Source organism: Hibiscus syriacus, unplaced genomic scaffold (genome assembly GCF_006381635.1).
Source record: "Hibiscus syriacus cultivar Baekdansim isolate YM2019G1 unplaced genomic scaffold, ASM638163v2 tig00112517_pilon, whole genome shotgun sequence".
NCBI lineage: Eukaryota > Viridiplantae > Streptophyta > Magnoliopsida > Malvales > Malvaceae > Hibiscus > Hibiscus syriacus.
The window spans coordinates 127,231-153,066 of record NW_024063353.1 but is presented as its reverse complement, the minus strand read 5'-3'; the positions used below and the strand labels follow the sequence as shown (position 1 = coordinate 153,066).

General features: G+C 32.6%; 3 protein-coding genes and 1 long non-coding RNA gene across 4 annotated transcripts; 3 read left to right on the top strand and 1 right to left on the bottom strand.

The window, feature by feature from the left end:
* Nucleotides 1-1,828: 1,828 nt before the first annotated feature.
* Nucleotides 1,829-5,731, top strand: LOC120181195 (ribonuclease 3-like). The gene is made up of 5 exons (XM_039186376.1): nucleotides 1,829-1,956; nucleotides 2,069-2,224; nucleotides 2,598-2,796; nucleotides 2,898-3,128; nucleotides 5,713-5,731. Exons 1-4 carry the CDS (start codon nucleotides 1,849-1,851, stop codon nucleotides 3,119-3,121), a joined length of 687 nt encoding a protein of 228 aa, XP_039042307.1. The 5' UTR covers nucleotides 1,829-1,848; the 3' UTR covers nucleotides 3,122-3,128; nucleotides 5,713-5,731.
* Nucleotides 4,539-5,292, bottom strand: LOC120181197. Its single transcript, XR_005521740.1, has 2 exons — nucleotides 5,026-5,292; nucleotides 4,539-4,834 (listed from the first exon to the last, which is right to left on the bottom strand). It is a non-coding gene; the product is annotated as an uncharacterized LOC120181197 (long non-coding RNA).
* Nucleotides 5,732-8,268: 2,537 nt separating the features above from the next.
* LOC120181193 (beta-1,3-galactosyltransferase GALT1-like) lies at nucleotides 8,269-13,452 on the top strand. Its single transcript, XM_039186374.1, has 9 exons — nucleotides 8,269-8,456; nucleotides 9,673-9,839; nucleotides 9,986-10,746; nucleotides 11,054-11,283; nucleotides 11,371-11,652; nucleotides 12,094-12,222; nucleotides 12,291-12,470; nucleotides 12,659-12,766; nucleotides 12,867-13,452. The coding sequence occupies exons 2-9, from the start codon at nucleotides 9,811-9,813 to the stop codon at nucleotides 13,077-13,079; spliced, it is 1,932 nt and encodes a 643-aa protein (XP_039042305.1). The 5' UTR covers nucleotides 8,269-8,456; nucleotides 9,673-9,810; the 3' UTR covers nucleotides 13,080-13,452.
* Nucleotides 13,453-16,453: 3,001 nt separating this feature from the next.
* Nucleotides 16,454-17,289, top strand: LOC120181196 (E3 ubiquitin-protein ligase MPSR1-like). Its single transcript, XM_039186377.1, has one exon. It carries the CDS (start codon nucleotides 16,590-16,592, stop codon nucleotides 17,196-17,198), a length of 609 nt encoding a protein of 202 aa, XP_039042308.1. The 5' UTR covers nucleotides 16,454-16,589; the 3' UTR covers nucleotides 17,199-17,289.
* The last annotated feature ends 8,547 nt before the right edge of the window (nucleotides 17,290-25,836 follow it).

The window sequence follows — 25,836 nt, the reverse complement described above, 5'->3', positions numbered from 1 at the left end:
CCATTTGTAATTTTTAATAATCAATAGATTTAATAAAGTAGTATCCTATAGTCGAGTGATCATTTGTGTACTTTACGCTATTTTTTTTTATCAATCTTCTGGATTGATTCAAGTGAAGAGATTTTCTAGTGTTTTTTTTCCTATTCTTTTGGCAATAATGATATGCAGAGTGCTGAAGAGTTTATGTATTAATATAATATGAATATGAGATGATTTTTATTTTTTTTATTGGTAGATTATATAAAATATGAAAATATAATTATAATAGTATTAGTTATTAGGGTAAATTATTCTATTGGTTATCACTTTTAATTTGATTTCAATCAAGTCGATGATCTTAATGAGATTCTTGATAATCAATAGAATATTTGATTTCAACCGTCCAAAATTTTGAATTCTTATTATTTTAGATATTTTGTTTATATTTTTTATTGATTATTTATTTTTATCCAATAAAACTTTATAAGTTTATCATCCTTAAAATATGGCTTAATTATAAAACAAGTGTCTAAATTATACCTTTTTTCAAATAGATGTCTAAACTTTTTTTTAATCATCCAAGTGCTAACGTTATAAACGTGACCATTTTAGGTGTTCATGATGTAACTGCCGTTTAAAAACTTCATTAAGTGACACGTGTGATGCTATGGTAATTTTGAAATTTTTTATTTAAAATAGAAACGTTACAAATATAATTTTATTTAAAAAAAGCCGAAGAACTTTTGAAAATCTAAAAAAAACCAAAACTTTGAAAACCTTTATGCCAACCCCTATACCTACACTGACCACCAAAGTTTGTCGTCGTTGCCATTGACGAACCACCAGTCAACTGGTCTGCCACCGACGAAATAACCACTCAAAGAACCCCTAATCGATGATTTAAACATGATGAACCCTAAAGTAAAATTGTGAAATTGAAGCCCGATGACTCTGATGGCAACCACGAAGGAATGGGCGAGGACAACTGACAATGGAGGCAGTAAGGACGGTGTCGGCACCGACGACTGTGGTCAGCAAGGGAGGTTAATGTTAGGGTTAGAGATTTGAGATTTTTAGGAACTTTAGGTTTTTTTTTTGTAATTCTAGAAAAAAATAGGTTTTTTATAAATATAATATTTTTTATTTTTTTTAAGTTTTCAAAATTACCAGAGCGTGACATGTGTCATTTAACGACAATTACGGTCCGAACACCTAAAGTAGTAACGTTCGTAACATTAAGTACCAAGATAATTCAAAAAAAATTAAACACTTATTGAAAAAACGATATAATTTAAACACTTATTTTACAATTAAGCCTTAAAATATTATAAGTTTGCCCCTTTAATCTTCTTGTTTACGTATTTATATGCACGTCATGGATAGAGGGGATACCTTTTAGACACGTTTGAAAGTTACTGCATTTTTACTTCTTTAATTTGCTCGTATATAGGGTTTGTGATTTAAATTCTCAGCTCATGGTTTGTGTTTTACGATTGAAACTGCTGATCATCCAAATGCAGCTTCAAGTGATTTAAAATATTATTGTGGTATGAACATCATGGGGCCAAGGCTCCCTTTGGCTCCCGCCATTTAAAATTAATTAATATTAAAAATATTTTTTTTTGAAAAAAAAAAAAATTACAGCCACCCATCAACTAAAAACTATAATTATGAAATATAAAAAATATTTTAACCCCTATTATAATAAATTTTTAGTCCACCCCTATTTAATACTCATGGCAATGACAAGCATATGCTGCCATGAATATTCCATGCCCTTAACCACCTTCTTGCCTTATAAATACATCCTTCTGTCAAAACCCTACCTTCATCATTTGTTTCAGACAGAGAAAAAATCCCTCTGAAAACATGAAACTCTTCACATGTTCAATCGTTCTCATAAACCTTCTCGTACTGCAATCCTTTTCGGTTCTTTGTTTCTCACAAGATTTTGATTTCTTCTACTTTGTTCAACAGGTAAATGAACACGATGAAACCATTTTTCTATTATATATATCTATCTATCTGTTTATCTATTTATCGTGTTTTGGAGTTTGAGTTATGATATCGGTTCATGTTTATCGTACAGTGGCCTGGATCTTACTGCGATTCGAAGCAGCGTTGTTGTTATCCGAAGACAGGGAAGCCTGCCGCAGATTTTGGGATCCATGGACTCTGGCCTAACTACAACGACGGCGGCTACCCTTCCAATTGCGATCCCGACTCTCGTTTCGACAGATCCGAGGTACAATATATTTGTCACACTATTCAGAAGTGATGGCCAAAAATAAATTCTCGTATTCATATTCGAAACCTCTAAAAATAATAATTATTGCTTTAATTACGGAAGTTGCTTGAATCGTAATATATATAAATTTATATGGTTAGCTAATAAAAATACTTTTCTTACACGACAACAACTACCCATTTCGTTGCTTTCCATGTTGTTGGGAGTGCGACCAGACCACCCAACTTATGTTTCGATCTGGTTCCAATGTCTTTCTCAACTTAAATTAATACCAATTGCACCCAAATTCCCAATTATTTATCCACATTATACTTTTTCAACATATTGTTTATTCACACTAATACTAAATTATCATTTACACGACAAATAGATCTCAGATCTGATTCGGACAATGGAGAAGGAATGGCCCACTCTTTCATGTCCCAGCAACGACGGAATCAAGTTCTGGACTCACGAATGGGTCAAGCACGGGACTTGCTCCGAATCCGAACTCGGCCGACGTCAGTACTTCGAGGCGGCAATCGCGTTGAAAAGAAAGGCCAACCTCCTCGACGCTTTAACGAATGCGGGTACATTCAGAATTCATTTTCTTTCACTCGAATTCGGGTTTTGAGTCGCGTTGAATGTGAATATCGGATTAACGAGCTCGATGTGAAATTCGTGTTTGTAGGAATCAAACCAAACGATGAATTCTATAAAATCGAGGACTTTAGGGATGCTATAAATGAAGCGATTGGGTATACCCCGGGCATTGAGTGCAATGTGGATCCATCCGGCAACAGTCAACTTTATCAAGTTTACTTGTGTGTTGACACTTCTGGGTCCGATTTCATCGAGTGCCCTTTGTTACCAAGGGCTAGATGTGGTTCAAGCATCCAGTTTCCCAAGTTTTAATATTTTAGTCCAAATGTTTCAAATTTTATAGTTAATTTATTCACATGATCGTTCGTTATCATCCGATAAAATCTTCGTAATTCGTAATAAGAAAAAGAGTTTGTGTATCTTATAATGTAATTTATCTATCGAATGAATTTTAAAATTTCGTTTGAATTAATGTAGTTTTTTTGTGGATTGGACAATTTAATTTAATCATTATATTGTATGATCACATCGATAAATAAGATAAATCTAAACTTGTATCATAATAAATTTAGAAAAAATAACTTAAAATAAGACAAAATTATAAAAGTAGTCACTAAACTTTTAGTGTATTTGTATTTTGATCATTGAACATTTAATTCACTTTCATTACTGTCACTAGTGTTAATATCAAACGCCCGTTGAGAAATGCTAGGAAATTAACAGTTTCCTTTTGCATGTGCCATCACCATCCGACATTTTTACGATATTGTCGTCACTAAATGCAACACTCGTCTTACTCGAGAGCTTTACCATCATTTCATTAAGTCTCAAACACAACTGAAACTCTCCCACCTTACTAATGTAGTTGAGAATGACTTGTTTGCGTAAGGAAAGATTCTTGCTATCTCAATGTAAGTCCCGTCCCATATATACCTTTCAGATAATAAGATGCCTATAGAAGGTGAGTTTATCTAGACTGCTACCTTACTGAGCCAACCTACTATGTATTTTAAAGAGTTTAACGATTAATCTCATATTTGACCAACAATAATTCATCCAATTAAAATTATTTTAAATAAATATCAGATGGTCACGACATAAGTAAAAAAAATTGACTATTGCCATTAGTATAAAAAAACATAGGTTTTATGATAAAATATGATTCTAACGTATCATATCAACATTTTTTAAAAACAGCTGATGATATTAATCGTAATAAAAGTGAATTAAAAGTCCAATGAATGTATTATAAGTTTGATGATTAAAATACAATCATCCTAAAATTTTGTGATTTTTTTGGGTTTATCCTTACACTAAATATAAAAAATACATTCAATTAACCCGTGATAAAATTTGAATATAAACTTTTTATCAATTTTATTCTTGAAGTTATTTAATTTTATCAATATTTATCTTGACGTCTTAACTAACAGAACTGTTAATTTTGTTGATGTAACACCAAAAATTTTTATATTAACAAATTGATGACGTGACTCTATAATAATATGGGATTTAATAAAAAAATATTTTAAATATGTCCTAAAATATTTAAAATATTTTTATATCAAAAAAATCACCAAAAATTATATTTACATGTATAGGATTATATCATGAAATAATATATTGTAATAAGGAAATGGTTGTCCCTTGTTCCCATATGTAATGGATTAAAGGGAAATAAGATAGTAGGTTATCCCAACACGAGTAACTTCCGTAAAATACCTCCGAATTATGAAATACTTACATTGTGCTCTATAACTGAACTGGATAATCACAAATGCTGGAAGTAGTTACATAAATTCCCGGATTCAGCTCATTAAATTGTACGGTACCAGTAATAACCAACTAGAAGATGGATGTTGCATCAGAAAAGTTGATATTCCGGTCCGATCAACTTGTAACAATGGGGTTTCCCGAAGCATCCAGATCGATAACAGTCATTTCACCGCTTGTAATCTCCAATTAGGAGGGCTTCCCTCAGGGGTTTCTTGAAGCATCCAGATCGATAACAGCCAATTCATGATACTTTTTTTTAATACAAGGACGGAAACAAAACAACACCAGTTGTTTAACAAAACTTAAATTGAACCATTAAAACTACCTCAAAAACAAACAAAGCTATAATTAGATCTCCTTAAAAAAAGGAGAACAAAATTTCAGTAAAAAATCATAAATATTAAAAAAAATAAAGAAAGCTTACAAGGAACAAAACTTACTGGATTCAATCAATGAAACGAAACATGAAGTATAAATGAGATCTATGCGGCGACGAATGGAGGTGTCTTACTTCAAAGGAGTCGAGAAGTTTTTCCAAGATCTACAACAAACGACGATGATTTGGAGAAACGGACTTCAGATCCATGATCAAGAGGTCAAAGCGAGCCAACTGGTGAATTTTGGTCTTGATCGACCACTGACGACGGCAGCCAACGCGGTGGAGCAACTATGCCTGAGATAGAAAGCACGGGTGGAAAGGGAAAGAAATAAAGTGAAAAAATATTAAAATGGTTGCTTCCAAAACTAAGTAGTTTTGGGTGGTAGGAAAAAAATGAGAAATCACAACTTCAATCCTCTAAAAAAAAGGAAAAATCACAATTCCAATCCTCTGACGTGAAACATTTGACGTCCGTGTAAGCAAAAACTAACGATGATTTTTTACATATACAAAGACTCCTAACGAGGATTTTAAAGTGGTTCTGGATCGATCTGATAGCAAATTTGATTTTGGTCGATGAGTATATTTTTTGCATACACAAATATTCGAGCCTGAGACATTACTTAAACGATATCAATCTACTTATTATCTGAATTTGGATTGGATTTTAAAGTGGTTCTCAAACTTTAAATTATTCTAATAGATTCTTCAAATTATCAACATTGTTTTAATTAGATAATTTAGTTAGTCTAATCATCATTTTATTGTTAAATATCGTTTAGATATGATAAGTAGTATATTTGAAACACATTAATCAAATTTTAAAAATTATGCCTCTACTGCCACGGGTGTGCAAAAAGAACAATTGATTGATCCGGTTATTCGATCTAAAAATTCGGATATCCAATTCATTTTTTATTTTTGGATAATTCAAATCGGATATCTAAAAAAAATCGAATAATCGGATAAGATACAGATCATATAAATTTCAATTTTGAATTATCCGAAAAACTAAAAATATATTAGACTTTTAGATTTTGGATACCCTTAAACCCAATAAATGAGTAAACCACTAACCTATTAAAGTTGTAACCCAATAAAAACTATGATATTTAATTATTTATTGTGTATGAGTAATTGAATATATACAAAAAAATATAATAGAAGTATTAAATAAGTTACATTCAATCATAAAATTTAAAATTATTTTTGTCAAATTAAATTTTAAATTCAATTCAGATATTCAAATATATGATTTTTTTCAAATAAGATACGAATCACTATTTTAGTTATCTAAAATTTTCAGATATTTAAATTTTTGGATAAAATCATATCCGATATCCGAATTTACATACATATCTCCTATATTTGCATCTTTAATTTGATGCGTTAAAAGAAAGAAAATAATTCTACCGGAAATTTAATATCATAATCTATTTTGTGATATGTCATATTATTATGTCAATGCACCATGTCTAAACGTATTTGAAATTCGACATCATATATCTTAAATATATTTAAAGTTAGATATGAACTAACATTTAATGTTTAAGTATATTTTTATTAAGTTAAGGTGATTACATAATAGTATTTGTTCTAAGTATTCTCAATTATTTGACAATAAACGCTCAATCACCCTTCTACAGCTGTTGGTACTCGAACCCGTGACTTTTAAAATTAACAACAATTCCTTTAATAATTGAGGTAAGTTAATTCGTGCACATTCAATGTTAAAGTAAATTGCTAGATTGATCGAAAGATTTTATATGAAATTAATAGTTGAACAACTAAATTACAATATTTTAAAATTTAAAGATCGATTAAAATCCAAACATAAACGATATTAATCCAATTAATTAACTTTTTTTCATAAAGTTAGATATAAGTGATCTAACAACATTAAACATGACATCAAAATAAAAAATATGAATACAAATATAAAATAACTTTTAATAAGCTTTCTAGGTACTAATTAATAGATTTGGTATGAGGCAACATAGGAGAGGTGAAGTATTGCTTTCGAATTGATTAAGCTCTTACGTTACTTAAAATATTCATTCATTGTCGGCATTTCACGGTATTTGTCTTAGTTTTACTCTTTAACTCCTCCGTTACTTTCTTATTTTTGGATTTTACCCCACGTTTTCTCTTTCTCTCTTTTCGCTTTCTCCGTTACTAAAAATACAACGATTTCATGAAAAATAAAGATTCATTATAAAATTCAATTAAAAATTAGAAACAAATTATTAAATATAATATTATAAACTAAATTTAGGGTAAATTACATCATTCCTCACTCACTTTACTTTTCTCTCCTATTTTACTCACTATACTTTCAAATTTTCTATTTTGTTCATTGAACTTTACAGATTGAATTATTTTGTTCACTCTGCCATTAATTTTTAACGATGTTATGACATGACACAAGCATCAAAACGTTGTTAAAAAACTCAAATATACACCAAAACGACGTCATTTCGAGACCTCTTTTTTCCCCCACACCGTCGACCGTGTAGATAGTGGCCATTCGGTCTCAAAATTCATGGGTCGGTTCACCTCGACCCACTGAGTCCGAATCTGGTGGTTGTTTCACCAATAAATGTCCCAAAATCGTGATCTCGACTGAAATGTTTCGACTTCATCACTTGCAATCTTCAATTGTGGACTTTAGAACAAGTTTTGACAAAATGAGGTCGGATTCGGACTCAAGGTGTTGAGGCGAAGCGACCTATGAAATTTGAGACCGAACGGCCACCATCTACTGTGGTCGATGGTGGCATCTGACCACCTTCTGTTTTTATTTTATAGTTGTGTGAACAAAATATGAGAGATAGTAAAGTTCAATGAGAAACGGTGTAATTTATCCTTTATATTTTCAATTATTTTATATTAAATAATAATAAAAAATGATACGTCATCACAACGTTAGAGATATAACAGCAGAATGAGTAAAATGATATAATCTGTGCAGTATGGTGAGTAAAATAGGAAGAAGTAAAGCTCAGTGAATAACAATGTAATTTACCCTTAAATTTATCATTATATTCCAAGAAAACAAAAAGGAAGAGAAAGCAGCCGACAGTTCGCCACGTGTACATATATCATTAGGCATTCCAGTCAAGGTCTAATCAGCGGATGCTAGTAAAGGTGAAAGGCGAAAGGGCAAAAAAAAAAAAGAAAAAAAAAGAGGAAAGGAAATGTAAAAAATAAAAATAAAAAATAAAAAAGGGTTTTATGCTATTTAATTGATTTTAGGGAGATTAAAAAGAAAAGAAAATTACAAGTCAGTCAACAAACGCAAAAACTCTGCTGTTTCCTTCCCTTGGGAAGACCGGGAACGGTTCTATATCCCACCGTTGAGCTTTAAACGACCTCAAAGTTCAAAAAACAAAGCCCACAACGACAGAGATCCGAATTCTGTTTCCGAAAGCTTTATCTTCAGATTCTGTCTTCGTAGGCAAGCTTCAATCTTTGATCTCGCTGGAACTTGTGGTATTTCTTCTTCATTTTTGCTTACAGTGTTCATTTTTAGTTCAGCTTTTTGTTTAAAATGTTTTACACAGAAATGCTTTTTATTCAGTTATTTTAATCAATTTTCGCTTTTGATCTTCGCGTTTGCGTTGTTAAGTTTAGATTTAGTTCAATGTGCTTGGATCTGTCTCGAAACTTCTTGTTTTCGGTTGTTGTTTGGTGCATTTTTTTTTAGTTTGGTTTGCGGGAAAACATGAGCTAATTAGAAGATGAGGAGGGAACTGATTTTTTTTTCTTATCTTTCGTTTTTCTTATGGGACTTTGACAGTTTGATTGTTTCAATTATAGTATGGTAGCAAATTAGCAATTGTGCTAAGTTCCGGCAGGGAAAAGATCATACAGTTGAATCCGAGATTTGATTGACAAAAAATTCGGAATTTTCTTTCTTTTTTCCTACATTTTCTCGCGTGCCAATCATAGCTGTAATGAGTAATGACGGTTAATTTTCATTTTATTTATTTAAAATTTTCCCCAGCCAAAGCCAATTCTGATACGGCAATGACATTTTCGCGTTGTATAAAGAACGATTTTATGACTTTTGATATAAAATGATAATAAATTCATGTCTATAGTTTCCGTTAAAGAAAATATAATTTACGGTTTCTCCGGGGCAGAATTATAATTTATAACAAGAAATAATTTATTCTTTGAAGTTTTAAGTTCTCGTTTGCTATAGTTATGCGTCTCTAGTTTTATTTAGTCATCTTATATAATTTTATGTGTACAAAGTTTCTAGTTTGTTTCAGTCAACATGAATACAATATATCCATTGAAAGAGTAGGCTCAACAACTCCCTCCAAAAGAGCAATTGGGGTGAGACAGCTTTATACATTTGACTAGTACATCTTGTTTGTATTCGGTGGCTGCTGCGAATTGGTTATTGTTTGCTTGGGGAAAATGTTAGTTTAGTGTTTTATAAGTTATAATGATGGTACTGATGTTTATGAAATGTCTGACTCTTGTCTCGGGATGAACTTGGTATAGCTTATCAACTTTGTAAGCGGAAAAAGTCGATGGCCAGGTCTTCGGTTTGATTTGCTTTAGTTTTTGGAGTTGTGTGCTTGTTTATTCTGTTGAACTGTTTCTCGTTTTATTAGTATTATGGATGTGTTGCTTCTTTTTAGTGGCAAAACTTGATGCATTTTCTAATGGGCTGATTGGTTTCATTTTCTCTCAGTGTGATAATCTTATGCCCGATGCATGACAATGATTATTTCATGAAAGTGCTTCATGGCTGAAGAGGTTTCAAGCTTTTAAGCCAAAAGGTGATGCCTGCAAATTTTGGTTGTTGGCTCAGTTGGACGGCAGGTTGAAAATGAAAGCTGAAACACCCCATTTGAAGAGGTGAAATGATCATTCAGCTTTTAATCTTAGACTGTTGACTGTCTGTCCAAAGTGCATCCATATTCTAACTCTTAATTATTTTGCAAATAAACTAACTTATTTTCCAGTTGTTTGCAAAAACACTGATGTGGCTGTATGATTGGCAGAATGAAGAAATGGTATGGTGGTGCTGTAGTTGCATCTCTGTTTATGTTGCTGCTGCTGAGATATGGTTTTATGAAAAATCCTGTTGAAGAAAGCTACTTGATGAATCCCTTCTCTTCTAATGGAACCAATCCACTTGAATGGGTGCGTTTTACAGCTCCACCTGCACTTCAGAATCCAGGAAATGCTTCTCAAGTAATTTCCTTTGATATCATAGCCTTAAGTCTCTTTGCTCAAAGGAACCTCTCCAAGGGAGAGCAACATTCTTTGCTCGCCTGGAATTTGTTGAAGAACTTAATTAATCATTCTCATGCTTTGCCAAATGGAGTAGAGGCTATCAAGGAAGCTGGAAGTGCATGGAATAGCTTGATGGCTTCAGTCGAAGAGGAAAAGCTTGGTTATGTGAATGATAATTCATCTAGAAAAGCAAAAGAGAAGCAATGTCCCCAGTTTCTTAATAAAATAAATGCTACAGAACCTGAGAGTCACTTCAAGTTACGAGTTCCTTGTGGCCTAACTCAAGGTTCTTCCATTACAATCATTGGCATTCCAAATGGTGTTCTTGGTGATTTTCGTATTGATTTAACAGGGGAAGCACTTCCTGGGGAGCCTGATCCACCAATAATTTTGCATTACAACGTTAGACTTCATGGGGATAAGATAACCGAGGACCCGGTAATTGTGCAAAACACCTGGACCTTAGCTCATGATTGGGGTGAAGAGGAGCGTTGTCCTCCAGAAACATCTGAAAAGAATAATAAAGGTAGAAAGACTCGTTACATCTTTTTGATACTTTTAGTGCCAAAAATTTAGTGTTTTTCCTCTTGTTTTATGTTAAATTAAGGTTCGTGTAATTTTTCCTCTCTTCTGGATAACTCATTAAAGGACTCCGAAAGTTTCATTAACTTCAAAGGTTCGTCAACTTATTGTCTTCAAGCTTTGTCTAGCATGAAACTCTATGCTTAATGAAATCAATTAATAGCTAGCTACAAAAGTGTTTTACCTTCATTGTGTGCAATGAAATAGAATATTTCCACCTCATGTAAATTTCCACTTATTTATTTCTACAGTGGATGAGTTGGAGCAATGCAATAAGTTTGTGGGTAAAGATAATAACCTGACGGTAAGAGTGCACTCCCATGGTTCAAGGAAGTCTTCAATGGGGCTGCTAGGGATTAAATCCAGAAGATATTTTCCTTTTAAGCAAGGTTCTCTTTTCGTTGCAACGCTTAGAGTAGGATCGGAGGGAGTACAGATGGCAGTTGATGGGAAGCACATAACATCCTTTGCTTACCGAGAAGTAATTTCTTAATCCTCATCTTTTAGAATTTGTTCAATAATTAATAGTTTTTAAGCTAAATGGCTTTTTTGCTGCTCTTATGTTCAGACATTGGAGCCATGGCTTGTTAGTGAGGTTAGAATTTCTGGAGATGTGAAATTAATCTCTGTGCTGGCTGGTGGTTTACCCACTTCAGAGGATTCAGACCATACAGTTGATATAGAAGCACTTAAATCAGTTCCTCTTTCTCTTCACAGACCCGTAGATCTCTTTATTGGTGTTTTCTCTACAGCCAATAATTTTAAAAGAAGAATGGCTGTGAGAAGAACATGGATGCAGTATCCCGAAGTTCGATCTGGGACTGTTGTAGTGCGCTTTTTTGTTGGTTTGGTAAAGTCTCCTTGTGAATTTCTCTCATTCAAAATAGCTCTAATTTGGATGCTTGGGTAATTCTAGTTCTATCATAGTAAGGGAGAATCATTCTCTTCAAGCAATACATGGTTGAATAAATGGTTCTTAATCTCGATCATGTTCTCAGTCCATCATTGCATCTCTAGAATGCTTATGATTTTATGCCAGAAGCATTAACTGCTGTTAGAGGTCTCCATCTGGGACAGTATTAATCATGTTCTCGGTTTTTAGATCTTATTCTTTTAAATATAATAAAATAGTTAAGATTGTTACCAAAAAAATAGATTGACAGTTAGGAAACTTTGGTGCCAAAATCTGAATTGTGTCTATCTTGAAACTATTTTTGAGTTTGTGGTTTTAAGTTTTATGGTTATCTAAGCCTCTTACATAATAACTTAACGAATTTGAGATGGTCTGCAGCATAAAAACCATATTGTGAATGATGAACTATGGAATGAAGCACGGACATATGGAGACGTACAGCTGATGCCTTTTGTTGATTACTACAGCCTGATCGCCTGGAAAACTTTAGCTATTTGCACCTTTGGGGTAAGTCTTGTTCCCTTTGTTTGAATATGCAAAATTGTCCATTTTCTTAGAGTTCATCTCTCCTACAGACACAAGTTGTTTCTGGAAAGTTTGTTATGAAGACTGATGATGATGCATTTGTTCGTTTGGACGAAGTAATGGCTTCATTAATCAGGATAAATGTGACTCATGGATTGCTTTATGGACTCATTAACTCAGATTCCCAACCTCATCGCAGTACAGATAGCAAGTGGTATATTAGCCCCGAGGTAATTCTTCACTCAATTCCCTCAAAATTTTGTTTGATATGAGCACTGATTTGAATCAAGAACTGTGCTAGCTTCTGTTAATTTGCATCATCTTCATGTTAGCTACAAATCACCATTATATTTAGCCGGAATCGGATAAAAATTACCTTCCGCTGCTTACTATGTTCTTGCTATCATTTCCAATGAAGGAATGGTCCGAAGATAGGTACCCACCTTGGGCACATGGTCCTGGTTATGTGGTGTCCAACGACATAGCGAAGGCTGTTTACAAGAGGTTCAATGAATTACGCTTAAAGGTACAACGAAACTTTTTGACCACCTCCTATTTTTGTTGTTTTGATTAATGCAAAACAGTCACCCCGCAAATGTTGAACAAATATTTCGTGTAAACAACAGATGTTCAAGCTCGAAGATGTGGCGATGGGGATTTGGATCGCAGATATGATAAAAGACGGTTTAGAAGTCCGGTATGAGAAGGAAGAGAGGATCTTCAACGAGGGTTGCAAGGATGGTTATGTCATTGCTCACTATCAAGGTCCAAGAGAGATGATGTGCTTATGGCAGAAACGCCAGGAGACAAAAAGAGCTATGTGCTGTGGCAATTCTTAAGGCATGCAATGGTTCCTTTGAGATTCTTTGACGAACGAAAACCGACGACTACATTTCACAACCAGCACTTTCCCGGTGCTAACTTTAACTCGACCGGAAATGGCGGAGGAAACCGATCAGCCATTATTGGCTCGATTGATACGGCTCAGGAAAATCAGAGTAAGAGAAGGTGTTTTGGTGGTCCTTTTGTTTCTTTTATTCTTTTAAAGTTCTTTTGATAGTAATGTTGATGGGGTCACTGATTATATATTATTGTGTAATAAGAAATCCTTTTTGTAGGGCATAGATAGTAACCTACATAAGTGATTAGGAAACGGTAGATTGATACCTTGTATAGAGAAGCCGTTGCATTAAAATTTACGTTTAACGAGTATGTGCACGTTATCGATAGACTAAAAAAATATTTTAAACATATATTACGTTATAATTATACGTTGGTGACATGCATTTACACAAACAAATGTCATATCAATAAAGACACGTTCTATTAAACGTACTGTCTTAAATATATCCTATTAAAATTGAAAAAATTCGTAGCCGACTGAAAATCAAACCTTTTTGCTTTTATTTAGAATGTTCAATATTAGGTTGAATTAAATTTTAAAAAATAAAAATGAATAGAGCTTACGGTTTCCTCAAAGCAAAAAATAAAAAAAAAAAAATAATCAAAGACAAGCTGGACAACAAGACACGTGGCATTAAAAACATAGTTGATATCAGCACATTAGCAACCCCAACTGAAATCGACTTGCCTTTGGTTGGTTTTGGTTTAAAGCGATAACCTATAAACATTATTAAAAAAAAGTAAAATATACAAATTATTCCCTACTATAAAATATTATTTTATAAAGAGTTATTTTATTGAGTGTAAGGGCGGATGCATATGGCCCCTCAAGGGACCAAATGTATATGCATACCTATTGTTTTAGATAAGATATTAAATATAGTTTAATATATTAAAGGAATAAAAAAAATAAGAAATTTTGCATATTAACAACAACAACAACAACAAAACCCTATTCTCATATGCAATGGGATAAGGGGAGGTAGGGTAGTAGGCTGCCCCCAATGCCAGGATTGAGAGCAGCTTCCATGGGAGACATCCGACAGTCAGAAAATTAAAAATAAAGATAAAATGCAATGCATGTATAAATAAATAAATAAATACATAGTTGAACAGTCTTCATATGCGCGTCTGTAATGGGAATTAATCCATGCATAAAAATCTCTGCATATAGACAGAAACGTAAGACCCGACTAAATTTAAAAAGAGGAAACCTGAAGAGAATGATACACAATAGTCAACGATAGCAAGCTACGATAAGGAATAAAGTCAAATGGGTGACAACCAAAACTAAGACAACACTACTCCGCTACCCCAGTTCTAAGCCTTTATAAATTCTAATGACATAAACGTATATAAAGTATAAGTCATGGAAATTATTACAAAGGCATTAAAAAGAAGACATATATGTTACACCCTATGACTTTGACCCGCACTACTTGGCTACCCTGGTCTTAAGTCTCCATACTTTCCTATCAGAGGTTATGTCCTCGATAATGGCTAAATCATTCAAATCAGATCTCAAGCAGTCTTCCCACTTCCGCCTTGGTCGTCCTCTCCTCCTGGCACCGTCGAATGTAATCGACTCTACCCTCCTGACCGCATCCGATGGTTGTCGCCTAAGGACATGCCCAAACCATCGTAGTCTTCTCTCCCTCAATTTTTCGGATACATGCACCACCCCCAAGGACATCCTAATAGCATAGTTTGGTGTCATGTCCTACAGAGTCCTACCACATGTCCATTGAAACATTCTCATTTCTGCGGCCTCCATCCTCCTTACTGATTGCCCAACATTATGATCTATACAACAACGTTGGTTTTAGTGTCATTCTATAAAACTCCAATAGCAGCCCTCCACTTTAGTCATCCCGCCTTTATACGATGTGTAACGTCATCATCTATACCCCTATCTTTATGTATCATAGACCCTAGGTACTTGAAACATTCCTTTGAGGGGATAACGTGACCTTCTATGCATACTTCTACATCTTCATTGTTTTGGTTCCCACTGGAGTTTGAACATAAATACTCTGTCTTTTCAATATTGATCCTTAGACCTTTTTCTTCCAAAGTCGTCTTCCATGCAGCTAGTCTACTATTCAGCTCAGTTTTTGTTTTAGCAACTAGGACAATGTCATCAGCGAAAAGCATACACCATGGAACACTGTCTGGAGTCGCAAATAGATGTTGTCCATAATCAAGGCGAAGATGTAAGGGCTAAGAGCCGACCACTGGTGGAGTCCGATTTCCACCGAGAAAGCCTCGGTGTCGCCAACTGTAGTCCTGACGTAAGTAGTAGATCTACAGTACATATCACGAATCGCCCGAATATAAGCAGTTGGGATCCGTCTCGTTTCTAAGGTCTTCCATATCGTATCGCGTGGAACGCTATCATACACCTTCTCAAGGTCAATGAACGCCATGTGAAGATCTCTATTTTTCCCTATATTTCTCCATAAGCCGTCAAAGTAGATGAATCGCCTCCGTAGTAGATCTGTCTGGCATAAAGCCAAATTAGTTTTCCGAAACCCTAGCCACCTATCTCAACCTAGCCTCTATCATCCTTTCTCATAGCTTTATGGTATGGCTGAGTAGTTTAATACCTCTGTAGTTGCCACAACGTTGAGATCTCCTTTATTCTTATAGATTGATATCATCGTAGACTCTCTCCACTCCTCTAACATCTTGGTAGTCTCTAAAATTATATTAAAGATTTTGCATATTCATTATATTAAAAAATATTAGATTTTTTTGACCCCATTTTTAAATTTCTAGATCCGACACTGGTTGAGTCCCTCGACTATTGAAACTTATAAAATGATCGCTTGACTATTTATTATGTTCCAAACACATTCTTTTATGTTAAAAAATTAACGTTCGTCTGGGTTGAACGTTAACATGTTGAATGAGATATGATAGTCGTTTGAGATTATGAGATCATATTTTAACATATCTCAGTCAACAGGTTAATATACAGCTCAAGTTGTCATCAAATTATTAACGGAAAATGACAAGTTTAGAATATAATGAATAGTTAAGTGATCATTTTGTAACTTTTAATAATTAAGGGACTGAATAAAATAAATCTCTCAATCAAAGAACCATTTTATAATTTTTAATAATAAATATAATTAATAAAACAATATGATGGTAAACTATTCATGTACTTTACCCTTAAAAACAATTAACATAATCAAATTCAAATTCAAAGACATTAATTGTTATCTCACTCAACGTGTTTTGTAAGTGATAACAGTTTCTCATTAAACATTAATCAACATTCCAGATCTTTCCACAACCTTCTTCACAAATCTGTGGACCTCTCGATTCTATTTCCCTTTTAACTTCCTCGTGATTTCCCCCAAATCCCATCACATTTTTTCATTAATCGATTCATTTTAGACCTTAAAGTCTCCACCTTTCTTCTCTTTTTCAGAGTTTCCATGGTTTCTGAAACCGAAGCTTCGCAGGTTTTTTCTTTGTTTGAAAGATTGTTAAGGCTCAGGGAGCTCTATTTGTCTCTACCCTTCATCTTGAGATCCTCCGACAACGACAACGACAACAACGACGATGTTTCAAGACAAAACACCGAAAACCCAGATCAAGAAACAGCTCCACAACGTGAGAGAACAATCCTTGTCAACCCGTTTATTCAGGGCATGGTGGTCATCGAGGGAGCTTCAAATTTGGAAGCTTTGGTACGCGGGTGGGCTAACAAAGACGGTCACCCGCCTGCTTCCAAGGCATCGATAGAAGCCATGCCGAGCGTCGACGTCGGTGAAGACGAAGATGGGGAGTGCGTGGTTTGCTTGGAGGAGTGGAAGGCGGAGGAGCTTGCGAAGGAGATGCCTTGCAAGCACAAGTTCCACGGTGAATGTATAGAGAAATGGCTTGAAATACATGGCTCTTGCCCTGTTTGCAGGTACAAGATGTCCGTTGATGATGAAGAGAAAGGCAAGAAGACAGGCGAGCAGAGGGAGATTTGGGTTAGATTTTCTTTCAATAACGGTCCTCCAACTGGTTCTGGCAATGCAAATGAAACCCAGAATTAGAAGAATCGTGTAAGAATTTGTATGTTTTTATTGGAAAAGCATGTACATATTGATGAACATAAATAAAATTTCGAGCATGCTACTCTCACATGGAGAATTAGCAGAATTTGTATCAATGAAAGACACAGAAAATCTTTTACTCAACACCAAGAGATTTCCATGAAGTGATCCACCTCGTTCCACCACTAGCATTTGAGATTTTTCTCGGACAAGGTGGTGGCTGATGATGTAATCATGGGATCAGCCTGCAACTTCCTTTTAACGTCCACTGTCGTACAAGGAAGCTCTGGTAATAGAACAAACACCATGTGCTAGACGGGATTCAAAAGTTGGTCATATAATTGAAGTTAGCTGCGTAGTCGTCGATGGTAAAATGTTGCTTCCGACAGCTGTAGTGGGATGGGCTCATTTTTTCATCATCTAGATTTTGACAGAATCACAGCCGATAATTTTAAAGGGAATAATGAATCGAAACCGATGAATGATATGCGATTTAGTACTTAGTCGTTAAAATTTTAACTGTTTATTATTTAAATTATCAGTTTTTATTCATTTAATACTTAAAATTTTAAAATTTAACGTTAAATTTTAAAAATATGTATTAAAATGAGATAAAAATTAAATTTTAAATATGATTTTGAAAAAAAAATAAAAGTTTAAATATTAAAATAAATTAAAATTGATAGTTTAAGTATTAAATTTGTAATTTACCCTAAATATTATGAATCTTTGGAGGTTTCAATTAGGGGATGAGTTTCTTTAGACATCAATAGGCGAACGAGGTGAGATTATTATTTACGAAGAAATTTATTTGGAGATATAACAATATTCATATACTCCCCATAAAATTGATGAATAATTTTATTTTAAAATTGATAATGATCCAACATGTTTTATAATTATATAATATATCATATAAAATTATCTAATTTTTACCCTTTTTTCACATGTAAGAATACAATATTATCGTGAAAGCTATCTCCCAATAAATGGAATGAGCATACAAATATACCAACATTTCATTCTTAGTTTGACACCAAATTGATGTACAATCTAGCTATGGATTCATTAAGACAAGATGTGCTTTTTTTAAAGTGCACCTTTCACTTCTAATTTAAGTTAGGGAGATAAGTATGGCAGTGGGGCATATAGCCTATGAGATACCCTAAAAGAAAAGGTTGATGGAATGGGATATTATGATAAATGGGAGGCAAAAAGTTATTGCAAGGTGACCAACACCTCATCCTCTTCCACTAACAATGTGTTTTCCCCTGTGAGTTTGATTTCTGATTCCTAAGTTTTAACCTAACATTCCTATCTTAAGCTTTCATTTGCTTTTAGTAACCATCAAATTCTCTTTTAAAAAACTCAACTTTATACTATTGACAAAAGAGAGTAAAATAATGTTGAGATCAAACTAATTTAGGTATGCACACACCACTATTATTATAATGGACAAATTAAGGGTATGTATGTTTGGTTGTAATTGGTTTTCCGGAAAATGAATTACTGGAATTTGAATTATTGGAACTGAAAAATGAATTCTGAAATTTGAATTTTGGAAAATGAATTACATTTCTAGAAAACGTTTTTCGGAAAATATTTTCCGTAAAATGAATTACAGTTTTCTGAAAAACGTTTTATGATGTTTGGAAGATGTTATTTAAACATTTTTTCCACTAGTTGAAGAGTTTTTTAAAAATTATTTATTACAAATATTAAAAATAATAAATAATATTATTTATCATAAAACTTAATATTATTATTTTAAAATATTAAAATAATTTATTTATTATTAAATATTATTTTTATAATTTTATTAATAAAAATATTAATTTTTGTATATTTTAGTGAAATAAAATATTATAAATTATATTATTTATTTATTAAAGTAATAGTGTTATATTATATTTTAAAAATATTAATTAGTATATTTTAAATATATTTATTAAAATATTATTTAAATATATAAATAATATTATTCATTATTAAATATATAAAAAAATTATTATATATTATTAAAATAAAATTATAATATCTTATATTATTATAAAATAATTGATTATTTTATATAATATTAAAAATATAATATTATATTATAAATATTAATAAATAAATAAATAATATTTTGATGAAAATGATATTAAAATATTTTATTAATATTAAATTCATAAAATAAAATTATTTTGAGTATTTATTCTTTGAAGTGAAAAGTTCAGAAAATGACTTACGGAAAATGAATCCGTAAGTCATTTTACAAAAAACACAAAGGAAATTCTGTTACTAGGAAAATGAATTACATTTCGAAAAATTAATTATGTGAAACAAACACGGGAAAATATTTTTCGAAAAACGAATTAAGTGAAACAAATACGAAAAAATATTTTCTGAAAAACGAATTACGTGAAACAAACACGTAAATTCGAGAAAAACCAATTCCGTAATTCCAATTACGGCAAACAAAGACACCCAAATATTAAGTATTGAAGTTTGAGTCTTAGTTGTTTGAGTTGTGTGGCTCGACTTCTTTTTTATTATGTACGAGATAATTAAGAAGAAATTCACTTAAATTAAATATTAAATTAGAGATTTGATGTGACGGGCAGAAAATACAATTAGCGTAAAGTTTTACTTTTCCCTACACATATTGACAAGTAAAAATTCTCTTACCCAATGACAAAACTGTTAAGAGCATTAAGAGGTTGCAACGTCTATAAAAAAACGTTTATATCTTCTTCTTCTTTTTCTTTTTTTTCTTCCGATTTCTAAGGTTATGTCCTAATTAATTCGTACTTAATTTTAGTAGGTGAGTTTTTCGGTGAAAATTTTATGCATACATTAAATTTCGAACTTGAGACTTACTTAAATGATATCAAGCTACTTACCACTTTAACCAACCCTGTTAGTTGTCTTCCAAATTTTTTTAGATAATACTATTTTACCTAGGTTTTTTAATTCACTTACATTATGTAAAATTAATAAGTTTTACACTAATTTATAGTCATTTGATTTAAATAAATAAATGACTTCGATTTAATTAAAGTTTATAACTCATAAATAAATATTTCTTTAAGTCACGGTAAAATAATAGTTTTTAGAGTTTAAGATTTATAGTATTAGATTTAGGGTTTAGAGGTTATGGTATATGATTTGGAGTTTTAAGTTTGAGGTTTGTGATTTTAGGATTTTGAGATTTAAAGTTTAGGATTTGAGATGTGGGATGAAAAGTATTTTACCATGAGCTAAAGATATATTTACTCATAGATTAAAAATTTTAATCAAATCTAAACCTTTTATTGATTTAAATCTAATGAAGGTAAAACTTATTAATTTTACATTAGAACATATCCCTTTTACGTATTATTAATTTAATTTTACTTTAATTGTCCATATATGACATATTTTAAACTGGCTTTATTTGTCCCCCATGAATTCAGTGTCCATTTTAGACACGTGGCAGTCACCAAGTATTTCGTATCAAGTATGAGTATCATTCCCGATTTCTAACAAAGCGTAGCGACTAAGGTAGCGTTTGGTTCGTTGGAATATCTTGAAATTAGAAGAAATTAGGAGAAATTAGAATCCAATTCCACCACTTTCTCATGTTTGATTCAAGTTTTCAAAGGGAGAATTGGAATCCAATTATATCAAAGGAGGGAAAATAAATTCTATCTATAACGTGATCGAATTGAAATCTTTGGAGGAGAGAATCTGAAATTTGACCATACTACCCTCATCAATCTTTTAGTATTCGGATCAGATTTTTTTAAAAAATTTTGGGATCAGTTGGATTTTTTTTTAATTTGGGTTTGGGTCGGGTTTTTTAAAGTTTGATATTCGGGTCGGGTCGAGTTTTTGCAAGTGTGATATTCGGGTTGGGTTTTTTTCAAAAAATGTTGGGATGGGTCGGGTTTTTTTATAAAAAAATTGGGTTCGGGTCGGGGTCGGGTTTAGGGTGAAAAATGTCCGACCCGACCCAAAAAAAATATATAATTTTACCTTATATATTTAAGAATGATTACAATAATACCCATCTATATATAATTTTTTTCAATTAAGTCACTGTTTGTATTGAATAATTTTTTTTATTATTTCGGGCCGGGTTTCTAATTCATATATTCGGGTCGGGTCAGGTGAAACTTTATTTTGGTCGGGTCAGGACGTGTCTCGGGTGGAGGTTCCCTTGTTCTCGAGTCGGGTCTGTTGGACCAAAAACCCGACCCATGGCCATCCCTAATTGGGATGATTTTAACTTATGATGTTTATTAATATGATTTTTATAATTTATTAAAATGAATAATCAATCAATAAAATAAAAATTTAATATTTTTTAAAAATTTTATAATATATTGTTTTGTAAGTTATAAAATAAACTAAAATTAAGAAAAAAACAAGAAGGGCAATTCAGTCATTTTATATTATTGAAATCAAATTCATCTACATGTTTACGAACAAAACAGAATATAAAATTAGATTTCAATTTAATTTCCTGCTAACCAAACAGGTTTAATATTCATATTCCAATTCTTCATAAAATCCAATTCCATAAGAAACATTACAGCGGACCAACGGCTAGTTGAAACAATAATCATTTTACAATCGCACCCATTACCGGAGCCGTGGAAATACCGGTGCTTTATGTGGCCGGTCACAGCAGAAGACCCACGTGTCAAAAATTCAGTCATGAATAAAGATGAAAGGCGAGGATGAGACGTTGTTTAAAATGAATAGTTTGCAGATTAGATTTAGACGGTGGGACCGACGCAAGAATATGTCTGGAGCTGTGCTCGGCAAGGCAGGTGGGTCCCTTATTCCATGTCAAATTTTTGGCATTGACAGGTCATACTAGTTAAGTATTTCAGTGTTGAGTAAACTACACTTTTAGTCACCCAAATTTTAATATATATATATTCAGTCACAAAATTATATATATTTTTTAAAAAAACATTATCATAAAAGTAAAATGACTTTCGAAACTTTGTTATCAAACTCAGATTTTCAAATTCCTTTCGATTTACGAATTTAGAATATTTTCTTTTAAATTAAAAAGATAAAAAGATCAAAGAATATGAGAAGAATAGTATATCAATTGAAAGGTGAGTTTTTAAGATAATATTAAGTTTAATTTCAACTCTTATTAAAGCACTAAAAGGGAAAAATATTTTAGTCACAATAGGATGGTGAAGACTTTGAATTATTCTTAAAATAATGTGAAACGTTTTAGGTTTCTTTGGTTAGTGAAGGCTATCATTTGATCAAGGAAAGCAACAACAAAGAAGGCAAGTATTTGAGAAAAATAAGAACCAAGTATTCAGGATAAAAAAGGCTTAATCCTCATTTTAGCCCTTGAATTATAACTGCTTTTTATTTTGGTATATATGTAATTAAATGAGGGGTACATATATAATTTTGAATTATTTGAATTGTTTGATTCGAGTCAACTGAAATTAGTAGTTCGGATTTTGAGTCTAAATCAAGTTAAAATTACGTCATATTTGTCTTTAGTTTTAACTAAACAATTTAATTATTTTATGATTTGATAACTAAAGTTTTTTTTTTCAATCACTCGTTTGTTTTAAGTTTATTTTTATCGAATTTAAATCTTACGATCTTTAACCATTATAGAATACATGTGCAATATCATTACCTCTTTTTGACATTTTTTTTTCTCTTTTTAATCTTTTAACTTTGTATTTTATTTAAGGGTAATCTATGTCAAATACCACTCACCTTTAGGCTCGGGCTCGTTTATGCCAGCAACGTTTTAATTTTGTCAATTTTAACACTAACGTTTAAGTTTAACTGCAATTATGTCACTCCGCCATTAATGGCATAACGACACGATGACATAACACCTCCGCGCCGTGACGTTGCTCCCTCACCAAAACGAAAAACGACGTCGTTTTGGCATGACTGTGTTGGTGCTAATAAAGCCTCAAAACGACGTAGTTTTGTTTGAGAAAAATTAGTAAATAATCCTTTTGGTGGGATTTGAACTCATAACCTTTTGAAATAAAGGTTAATACTTAACCACTATGCCAATTTAGATTTTTTGCCATAATTCTATAAACATAATATACATAAGTCAGCATTCGAAAAGTTATTTTCATAAAATAACCTATGAAATTATTAAAATTCCAAAAAAACCCTTAAATTCCATAAAATTTCAAAAAACTCCTAAATTCCTAAAAATTCCAAAAAAAATTAGGGATCAAAGTTGATTTCAGTATTCTCTTACTCACTAAACGCCTGCTCTGTATCATCATCATTTCCAAACGGATTAACTTCCCTATCTCTCCCACGACCCTAACCACCACTTCTGCCACCCCATCCACCAGGTCGAACACCACCACCACCATACCCAGATCGATTGTTATAATCATTCCTAGGAGCAGTCCAATGTGATCCCCCTTGTCCAGGTCGATCATTACTTAAAGCAGGGCCACTGGAAGTAGGAGCAGGTGGGTCTGCTGACGGCGGGCGATTACGGAGATATGGAGGAACATAAGCAGGTCGCCCACCACCCGAAGTGGAACTAGGAACTTTGATGCTATCAGAGGAAGAACCAACACCTACATTCTCAGCCGCAGAATTTGCAGCCAAATCTGCCCATGATGTTCATGTAGTCATTACAATTCACAAGCACCCAAGATCCCAATTTTTCAACAAAACCCTTTTTAGTCAAAATCCACCAAGCTAACTTTCCCAATATGAAATTTAATTGAACCTGGACAAATCATTAAAAAAACCATAAACCCTTCAAAACAAACGATGCAATCATCTCTTACTTCATTAATCACCCAAATGCAGCATGTTAATGTAATCCATCAGCTCGAAGAAACATCGAAGAGACCCTGAAACTTAATATCTAAAACAGAAACAACGATTCATTCGATCAATTGGGAGGAAAAAGCTACCAGTGCCACATAATCAACAAACAAAAACCCCAAGTGCATTATAGAATTATGTTTATAGAATTATATCAAAAAAATTAAATTGGCATAGTGGTTAAGTATTAACCTTTATTTCAGAAGGTTATGGGTTCAAATCCCTTCAAATGCATTATTTACTAATTTTTCTCAAATAAAACTACGTCGTTTTGAGGCTTTTTTAGTACAACCACAGTCATGCCAAAACGACGTCATTTTGGTGAGGGAGCCACGTCAGTAACGTCACGGTGCGGAGATGCCATGTCATCGTGGCGTTACACCATTAACGGCGGAGTGGCATAATTGTTGTTAAACTTAAACGTTAATGTTAAAATTGGTAAAATTGAAACGTTGCTGGCATAAACGAGCCCGAGCCTAAAGGTGAGTGGTATTTGACATAGATTACCCTTTATTTAATTTAATTCTCCGACCTCAACTCTTTATAAATTATTTATTCACATCAGTTTCTTAACTCTTTTATATGTCTATCAGTATTTTATGGTCAAACTAATTCTTCTAAAAAATAACGTTATAAATATATTATATAAATTTAGATAAAATTTGATTTATTGAATAGCATTACAAATTTTACTTATATATAGATTAGAAATAATATATAGGATCCGATTAATATGTGTGAAAATCTTTTAGATTTATATATTTTCAGGACTATTGGATCAGAGAAATTAAAGAATGAGATTAACAGTAGAAAATTAGAAGATATTCACCCAAAAAAACAATGAGTTAATCTCAGCCTTTGATTTTACTCAATCCAATGATCTTAAAAAAAGTGTAAAACTAAAAATATTTTACACATTGTATGTATTTTAACTATATATATATCATTTAAATTGGAATCAATGAGTATCATAACATTATAAATTATTATAATTAAATTTAAATATAAACTCAACTAAATATACTCTATTTGACTAGACTCAAATTTTATACTCGACTAAATTTTTTAATAAAATAATACTAAACAACTCAAAATTTTTATAACTGGATTAGATACAATCAAATACTACTTAGCGTGCGTGTAATGAGAGACAGAAAGGAGGCAAAGAAAGGCACCATCTTTTTAAGCAATGTGGAGGAATATAAGAGCATGAAAAAGATCTTAAAAGTCCACAAAACGTGTGGTTCTCAATCGTCTTTGCCTCTTTCTCTCTTGCTTACTTGGCATTCCCCACCCTTGTTTTCTTAAGCCGAACGCCCTTGGGCCTCTTTAGCCTTCTTCCCAGTCTCCCTCCATTTCTATTCACCAACAGAACTGGTATCAATATTTTCTGACAAAACAAACAGAAAAAAGGGTTTGGTTCAGTTAGAAATATCACTGCAACAAGATATTAGTCAGTCATGTCTGAACTTAAGCTGTTCGGCAAGTTGATTCCATTGCTGACATTGAACCAGGATGAAGCTTTGGTCGATCATTGTTGTGACAGAGATCTTCTTTCTTCTTCTAATTCTTCAGGTGCTGTGAATTCTGATCATGGGATTCAAGCTCCGTCTCCCATGGAAGAAGACAAGGTAATTTGTCCAAATTTTCCTAGGTTGATTTCGAGGTTCTTAATGAAACCCTGTAGTTGACCCGGTTCTGTAATTTGTTCTTCTTCATGCAAATCTTGATGGCTTAAGGGCGATCTGTTTTGGGTTTGATTTCTTCAAATTAAGTTCTGAATTTTGTAAAGTTTTACCCAGAAAAAAGA